Raw genomic sequence first — 9,461 nt, 5'->3', positions numbered from 1 at the left:
AGTTTTCAAAATCTAAGTTTAGTTAAGTCCTTTCGAATGGCACCAACCGCGATGAAATCGGTCAAGCCGTTCAAAAGTTATAAGCGGTCCACATACTTTCACACACACACACACACACACATACAGACACCATGACAACCTCGCGGGGATAGTCAGGGAAGCTTCCAGTGATCTTTTAACGTCGAGATCTGATGAAAACTCGATTTTTGCAAAACGGGGTGAAAACAATAACTTCCCAATTTTTGAAAATCTTCGATTTTCTTAGCGGGAAGTTAATAATGTGTAGAAATACTTTTGTTATGCATCTTAAATTTAATTTTTAAATTAATTAATAACATTTTGAGAAAATTTCCGAAAAATTTACTCATTAAATAATTATTAACATTTAATTGACAAATAAAAAATATAGGACTCTGAATTACCGGTATACACTTGACAACAGCGCAAGAGTTCCCTAACCTTAAAATTTATTTATGTTTACTGTCTAACTAAAATGACTAAGATCTTCTAGCATTTAAAAAACCGCGGTTACTTATGCTTTGGGTAACTGCGCAAGCGGTGTTGCCAAGTCAAATACAAGACTTAAAAGAGAGGAAGTTCCTTGTGATTTTTCATAAAAAATATAAAATATATCCGTAATACGTTCGGAAACCTACTTTGCTTATTGTTTTAATCGAAAGCTTATTATTTTTTCAATCAAATTCAATGAAATAAAAATTTTTTTTTAAATCGTTAATTGCATTAAATTCTTAACCAAATACACGGCTGGTGGAATTTCCATTTACCTAGATGTAAAAATTACAATTTTCAAACCTAATTATTTTATTAAATATCCCGGAAACCTACTGTTTTTTAATTTTTTTATTAATTATTAGGCTACGTAGATTGAATTTACAAATTTTCAGGAAGTTTTAAAAATTTGACTACTTCACGTGGATCTCCTTAACGATCCGTATCAGGAAAATAAAATAAAATAATTAAAGTTTGTTTAAAACAAAGATAAATGAATAATAAATCTGGGGAAAAATATTTTCACGCGAGATAAAAGTTAGTTATTTATTATAGATACTAAAAGCGGAAGTATTAAATGGTGAATAAATAAATGAATAAATAATAAATAATTCAAAAAGTTTATGAGAAGATAACAGATGTTAAATCAAGTAAGTGGTTTTTTTAGAATTTATGATCGTCTGGTTAGCATAAGGAGATAAATCCGCTTGATCGCGAATCGTCAAAAAAAAAGCTTTCACTTTTATCCCATAAAACACGGAGGACATTAACCCAATTTTTAAAATACTTTGATCCATTTTCAGTATCAACGCAAACAAAGTCATTACTTTATTATTATTACTAAAAGTTATTTGAATTTTTTGGGGCTTTACGTTACAGAGAAAAGTTTATGGCAGGGATGAATGTTTACTGTGGATTGACAATAATTTGATTGATAAGATGTAAATTTAAATGGAATATTTATTCTTGTTTCTTTACAAGCAAATAGTCGCGCCAATTTGTAACAGTCGGATTTGAGTGGTCGTATAATGTGAATGACTTGATGTAAAAATTTTGCTGTCAAAATTACATCAAAGTTCGTGTTAAATTTACGAGGTGTAAACTTAAATTTTTACTTATCATTAAACGTTTATTTTGTACTAATTTTTTTGTTGAAAAATGAAATTAAATCTTTTGAATTTTGCATATTTGAATATAATTTACGAATTTTGAAAAAAAATTTGTCAGTATGAAATTTTGGAATTTTTTTTTTCGTCAGAATAAAAATATTGAATCTAAAAAAGACAATTACATTGTACTTTGTTTACACGGAAAAAAGTAAACTGTAATATTCACTCGGATTCCGGTTAATTTTTATGGTTTCAAACAGTAAAGCAGACATCGGGGTGGCAAAAATATAAATATTACAGAACTTAATGTACAAAGTATAAAAGCCACAATTTATAATTTAATATCCAAAATAAGTGATTAGTAGCTGTCACTATAGTAAATAACGACTCTTTCATCTTAAAAAATTACAGTTTCAAACAGTAAAAATTACCATTTCAATATATAGTTCATATTATGAAGAGAAGGGGAACTCAGATGAAAGAGAAGGGGGTCTCACTCTGGGAGAATTTAAAATTTGAAACAGTAAAAATTATACTTTTAAAATATACATTTTACCAGTCCAAGCAAGTCAATAATTACAGTTTGAATTTAGCGTTGCGTTTGAAATTTACCATTTTACTTTGTAAATATTGACGTTGCTTGTATCAGAAATTTACTAACTTTATTTTATACTTTTCACATATCATAAGATCATTTTTTAGGTACGAAATGATAAATATCAAAGTCTGAATTCTTAGTTATTATACTTTAACATTTTAGACATTTACATAGCGAATATTACTGTTGGAAATAGTATTTTTTTCCATGCAAAGAGTAAATTGTAACGTTTAAATAGTAAATATTATAAAGTGAATAGTAAAATCACGATTTTACTGTTTAAAATGGTAATTTTTAGCAGTTGATGATTACTTATTATAAATCGACTGTTATTTATTACAGTTTACTTTTTTCCGCGTACTGGTGATATTTTTAACGATATAAGCTCATTCTGATAATGTACTTATCGAGCCCTTTCATTTGAATACCCACATGAATTTTTTATATATTTCATGTATTTCACAAATATCATATATAAAAAATATATGAAAAAATCATGAGTGTACTCAAATGAAAAGTCTTGATGAATGCAACATCAAGATGAGCTTATATTTTTGGAAATGTCAATAATTAAGAAAAGACATTGTGTTTTGTCCACTGATGATATTTTTAACGATATAAGCTCATTCTGATATATATTATATATATTAGGGTGTGCCAAAATGTAACTTCCGTGGAGAACCTTTTAAAATTGGAATTTTGAGTTCCACTTTTAACAGCAGCTGTGTTTGGGCATTTTCTGAGATATTTCGGGTTGAGAGAATTCATTTGATTATTTATAGGATTTTTAACAGGAGATTTAATTGGGCACTTCCGGCCAAATTTTTAATTTTCACCAGAAATACCCAAACTAAGCTTCTGTTAAAAAATTCTATGAAAATCAAATACATTATTTCATACCAAAATATATCAGGAAATGCCCAAACGCAGCCCCTGTTAAAAGCGGAATTAAAAATTCCAATTTTAAAAGGTTTTCCACGGGAGTTACATTTTGGCGCACCCTAATATATATACATATATATATATATATGTTATATATATATATATATATATATATGCTATATATATATATATATATATATATATAATATATATATATATATACCTAATATATATATATATATATTAGGGTGGCGCAAAAAAACCGACTATTTTTTTTTTTTTAGTCTCGAGTGAAAAAATGTTAGTTTTTGATGTTTTAAGAGCTCTCTCCAGAGGACAGCTTAAAAAATTTTAAGATGTCGCTCCAAATTTTTAAATTTCAAAAATCGTCAAAAATCGAATTTTTTTTTTTTTTTTCTCGTTACGGGATAATTTTATAGACTAAAAATAAGTTTCTGAAAATTTCAGTTCAAAATTTGAATTTTGAAAAGTCGCTCATAATTTTTTCAATTTATTAGTGCATTAGTTTAGATTTTTTCGAGCGACCTTTTACTATTCAAATTAAAATTCCATGCATTTTTTTTTTTATTTAGTACAATAATCGATAAAAATACATCACGAGATGAACTAAAAATCAAGCACAACATAGAAAATATAATTTTTTTTTAATTTAATAATTTTATTTAATCAACTGCCAGGCGTGGGTTCGAATCCCAAGCTGGTCTTAGAAACCAGCTTGGTTGAAATTTGACCTTGCCGCGTAGGTTAAGATTTTTTCAAACCAAAAAGACCCCAACGTACCACTCCCGACACTTAAAGTCGGCGATATGACTAATTAAAGAAAAAAAAAAAAAAAAATTATGAGCGACCTTTCAAAATTTAAATTTTGAACTGAAACTTTCAGAAACTTATTTTTTTTTTAGTCTATAAAATTATACCGTAACGAGAAAAAAAATTAAAAAAAAAAAAAATTCGATTTTTGACGATTTTTGAAATTTTAAAAAATTTGGAGTGACCTCTTAAAAATTTTTTTTTAAGCTGTCCTTTGGTGAGGGCTCTTAAAACATCAAATACTAACATTTTTTCACTCGAGACTCAAAAAATAAAAATAGTCGGTTTTTTTGCGCCACCCTAATATATATATATATATATATACATATATATATATATAATATTTGAAAAAATCATGTGCGTACTCAAATGAAAGGTCTTGATGAGCGTAACCTTAGGATGAGTTTATATCTTAAATTTTCGATAATCTATTCTTGCTCATTAAACAAAAATAAAAGTATTTCACACTAAATCTGGTTTCATTTTTACACAAAAATTTTCCCATAAATATAACCTTTAAAGACAATAATCAGTTTCCTTTTTTACATTCGCATTATTTACACGTTCTGTTGTTCGACAAAAGCCCTAGATGTTTGAGGTATCCCGCGAGATATTGGAAAAACTCACAGAAAATAAACGCCATAAAAACTAATAGAGACATTTTAAAAGTTCGTGAACCCGTACTCATGAAAGAAACACGGCTTGAATTTCAATGAAAAAAAAACAGCTCGGTGCAAAAAACAACAAATTATATTGTCTTTTAGTTTATTTCCAGCAATTACTTTCCATTCAGAAAATAATAATAACAAACAATAGCAAAACATGAAGCATCTATTGTTCGTTTGAATATTTTTTGTTTTGGAACTTTGAAAGGCTAAATAATTTTCTGCATTTGCAGTTTCTGAATTCAAATAAACATTTAATTGAAACAACTTTCGTATAACTAATAAGGATTCATCTGTTAGAAACTCTCTTTATTATAAGTTATGTTTATGCGTATTTTATTATCCAAAACTATTTCAATTAAAGGCTTCGCAGGTAAACAAAATTTATAAAGCGAAAATTGTATAAATTTATTATATATTTAGCGGGTAACCGAAAAAGTATTTTAGGTTGACGAGAAACAGATGGCTCAAGATTGCCACAATCTTCTTCTTGTTTTCCACCCTCTTCGTTTATTCCACTTTACTTTTATTTAGTTTTTTTCCGGTGTCTTTTCTAGCAACCCCTATTACTGTCACCTCCTCACACCACTTCCTTTTTTCCTTTCCTGCCTCCCACTTCGCTGCTATTCTTTACTGTATTTTTATTGTGTACACTGGGAAACAGCTTTTGTCATCAATATGGAGTCAAAAAACCCTCTACTCACAGACAATACCTGCAATCGATTTGATTTTTTTATTACGACTACCCCTTTCAACTAAAATCTCCAATAAAATAAACTGGTTCGTTGACAGGTAATGGCTGTAATAGATTATAGGGGCGTGGATTAGTGAATGAGTTACGTTAATAGAGTATTTTGCTATCGAGGTTTTACGGAAGAAAATGGAAGTAGACTTCCTATTCAATTAAATTAACACTGAAGTAATTGAGGAAATACATAGATTAATTTATTTAATAAAATGTTAAAACTAATGCTAAAGTTTAATTTCATCAAATCGAAAGGAAAATATTAAATTTTTTATTTTTTTAAGGATATAGATAGATTAATAAGAGCCTATTTGATAAGCTTTCAGATGGAGTTTAAAGGAAGTTAATAAGTTATCAAATTGAATACTAATTGCGCCAAGAACCACCAAAACTTACAATTTTTTAAAAATTCAAAACTTTAATTGATGTAATTTTGAAACTTACAGAGAAAAAAGTTAACTGTAATATTCACTCGGATACCGGTTAATTTTTATAGTTTCAAACAGTAAAGCAGACATCGGGGTGGCAAAAATATAAATATTACAGAACTTAATGTAGAAAGTATAAAAGCCACAATTTACAATTTAATATCCGAAATAAGTGATTAGTAGCTGTCACTATAGTAAATAACGACTCTTTCATCTTAAAAAATTACAGTTTCAAACAGTAAAAATTGTCATTTCAATATATAGTTCATATTATGAAGAGAAGGGGAACTCAGATGAAAGAGAAGGGGGTCTAACTCTGGGAGAATTTAACATTGCAAACAGTAAAAATTATACTTTTAAAATATACATTTTACCAGTCCAAGCAAGTCAATAATTACAGTTTGATTTTTAGCGTTGCGTTTAAAATTTACCATTTTACTTTGTAAATATTGACGTTGCTTGTATTAGAAATTTACTAACTTTATTTTATACTTTTTACATATCATAAGATCATTTTTTAGGTACGAAATGATAAATATCAAAGTCTGAATTCTTAGTTATTATACTTTAACATTTTAGACATTCACATAGCGAATATTACTGTTTGAAATAGTATTTTCTACCATGCAAAGAGTAAATTGTAACGTTTAAATGGTAAATATTATAAAGTGAATAGTAAAGTCATGAAATGGTAATTTTTAGCAGTTGATCATTACTTACTATAAATTGACTGTTATTTATTACAGTTTACTTTTTTCCGTGGATATAAATAAAAGCTTATTTAATATGAGCTTTCAGATCAAATTTACAGCTCTTTAGTAAGCTATCTTATTTAGTACACGGAAAAAAAGGTTCACTTGAGCCAAGAAAATATTTTTCTTCCTAATTATTTTCTTGAGCGAAAAAAATTTTTTTTTGAGAAGAAATTTTACTTATTCCAACAAAATTAATTCTCTTGCTTTAAGAAATACGTATCTTGATCCAAAAAAATTTATTTAAGTCAAGAAAATCTTGTTGTTTTGAGAAAATTCAGCCTCTTGCTCCAAAAAATTTAGTTCTTGATAGAAGTTAATTTTCTTGTCTTGAGAAAATTTCTCTCTTGCTCCAAAAAATTAAATATAAAGATAGAAGTAAATTTTCATTAATATTTTTATTGATTAACATGTCAAATGGCAAGATCAAATAATATTTCATCATTTTTTTTTTCATTCAATATGTATAATTGCACGCTAAAATAATATAAAATGGGTATCAAACATTCAAGAGAAAAATTTTCTCAAGGTGAGAAAATTTTTTTCTCAGCTGAAGTAGGTGGCGCTGCTTCCCTAAAATATCTAAAAATTTTGATCAAATATAAAAATTTATTGTATCAAGTATTTATGATATTTTGAATAAAGAAAAAATTACTTCCACCAAGAATACAATTTAAAGAAAAATTTTTACTTCGGCCAACACAACTTCGGTCTTCCTTCAGGCACCCGACAGATTTTCTTGAGCCAAGAATTTTATTCTCCAGTCAAGAAAGTTTTCTTTCTGTGTAAGCTCATTCTGACGTTACGCTCATCAAGACTTTTTATTTAAGTACGCACATGATTTTTTAATATATTTTATATATCTGATATTTGTGAAATATATGAAATATATAAAAAACTCATGTGGGTATTCAAATGTAAGGGCTCGATAAGTATATTATCAGAATGAGCTTATTTCGTTAAAAATATCATCAGTAGACAAAATACAATGTCATTTCTTAATTATTGACATTTCCAAAAATATAAGCTCATCTTAATGTTACACTCATCGAGACCTTTCATTTGAGTACACACATGATTTTTTCATATATTTTATATACATATGATATTCGCAATGATAGAAGGATTTGTTGATATAATTGATGTTATTTACTCATTCAATAAAATAAAATAATAAAATAACCTTCGTATTTATTAGTTGCCGGATTAAATAAACAGATTTGGCAACAGCACGTTTGATTATACCCATTACAGAGACGTGGATGAGTGTGTGAATTAAATATTTCTCTCTCTGTAACTATATTTCTATCCTTTTCTTTTTTCTCAGCCGTTGACGCGACGTTGCCAAATCTTTATTCGAATAAATAGCTGACGATAAATGAGTCAAAAACATTAAATTAAACTTTAAATATTTCAAAAATTTTATCGGTAATGTATTATTATTAAATTTTTTTAATATTTTACAATAATCCAAGTTTCTTGGGTATAGTTTTTTATTCGTTAAAGTTGGGAGGTTAATATTGAAAAAAAATAATTAAAGTCTCGACTAAATTTTGTCCGCCACAAGAGCCCGTGTATAAGGAGATAAAAAATGTGATTTTTGAAATTTAATATCTAAGTAACTAAACGGTGAATCTTTTTAAAATTTTGGATTAGATAAATTACGTATTTATTTATACCTATACTTAATTTCAAAGCTCAAAGTTGGAAATTATTTTTCACATTAGATTCGCTCGAACCTCCTTAACAAATCGCTTTTTGACAGGAACAGCAGAAATTGTGCATTGCACACCATTAGCTCTATATTTCGCTTTATAATAAGACTGCAGGATATACTCCAGTACCATTATCTATGTTACTTATGACGCGATAACCTCAAAGTTAAATATTTGACTATAGTTTGCTCGCTAATATCAAATTTATTGCCACAAAGCACCCATTTTATTTTAATATACCCGTTAGAAGTATCTTTCCCAACTTTGAACTACTTGATGTTTTGCAATATCGAAGAAGATAATAGTACGACCAATAGATGGAACATAAAGGATAATTTAATAAAACCGCGAAGAATGTTCGCTGCGAATACTACAAGCATGATATAACTGTACCGGGGAATCCCGAAGATTCTGGTATAAAACTTGTGACGTCACATTGTTGCGTGTGTCACAGTATTGGTAAACTCGATATATCGAGTTAACAATTTTTCTAGGTCTCGTCAGCGTTTGAATTCAACATAACGGAGAGAAACAACAATAGAGTAAAATGAATGCAATATCAACCTTCGTCTTGATTTCTTTATTATACCCATTTTTTTCTAGTTGCTTTTATATTTATGGTTACTGGTTAGAATTATTCACCACACGCCGTGTAGTGAATAAATAATTATCACAAGGAAGTGCATTAAACTAGCGGTTAATTTATGGGGAAATTGGTTTTTCTTTATAACTTATGAATTTGAAATTATATTCTTACCTAGTACAGACGGCTGCAAAAACCCACGCCAGAAAGCAGAGAAATGTAGCTCGAGCTTTTGTACAAATGTATCTGAAAGATAAAAAAATATTATTATTATCTAAATAAAATTAATTATGCAATTATAATTGTTATTACATGAAAAGAAAAGGAAAATTTATTCTCCGGCGGAACTAGATGCAAGAATTATATTTTTTTTGGTAAAAGTCCATTTTTTTTTGTGAAATTTTTGAAGGAGTTTTAAATAGTTTGAAGTTTCTATAAATTTTATACGTAACATTTGTTCATTAAATAATTGATTAATTATCTTTTCACAGTAATATTTTTTATAAAATTCATTTGAAAAATATCCATACTATTTATATTGCCATTAAAAATTATTATTATTGTTTTTTTTTTTTTTTTAAATAATTCTATTTATTATAAAAAAAAATAAAACTCATTTAATAAGGATGAAAAATTGAATAAA

At 27.6% G+C, this 9,461-nt stretch overlaps 1 protein-coding gene across 2 annotated transcripts in view; it reads right to left on the bottom strand.

Annotated features, from left to right (window-relative positions):
* Positions 1-9,461, bottom strand: part of LOC123262886 (growth hormone secretagogue receptor type 1-like) — a 60,572-nt gene that overhangs the window by 14,881 nt on the left and 36,230 nt on the right. For both annotated transcript variants that reach the window (XM_044725368.1, XM_044725369.1), the window contains exon 5: positions 8,993-9,064. In XM_044725368.1, the coding sequence (XP_044581303.1) occupies positions 8,993-9,064 (72 nt within the window). The remainder of the gene's footprint in view (positions 1-8,992; positions 9,065-9,461) is intronic.

The sequence above is a fragment of the Cotesia glomerata genome, linkage group LG4 (genome assembly GCF_020080835.1).
Source record: "Cotesia glomerata isolate CgM1 linkage group LG4, MPM_Cglom_v2.3, whole genome shotgun sequence".
NCBI lineage: Eukaryota > Metazoa > Arthropoda > Insecta > Hymenoptera > Braconidae > Cotesia > Cotesia glomerata.
Note: the sequence above shows the minus strand (reverse complement) of the source record. Positions and strands in the feature narration are given on the sequence as shown.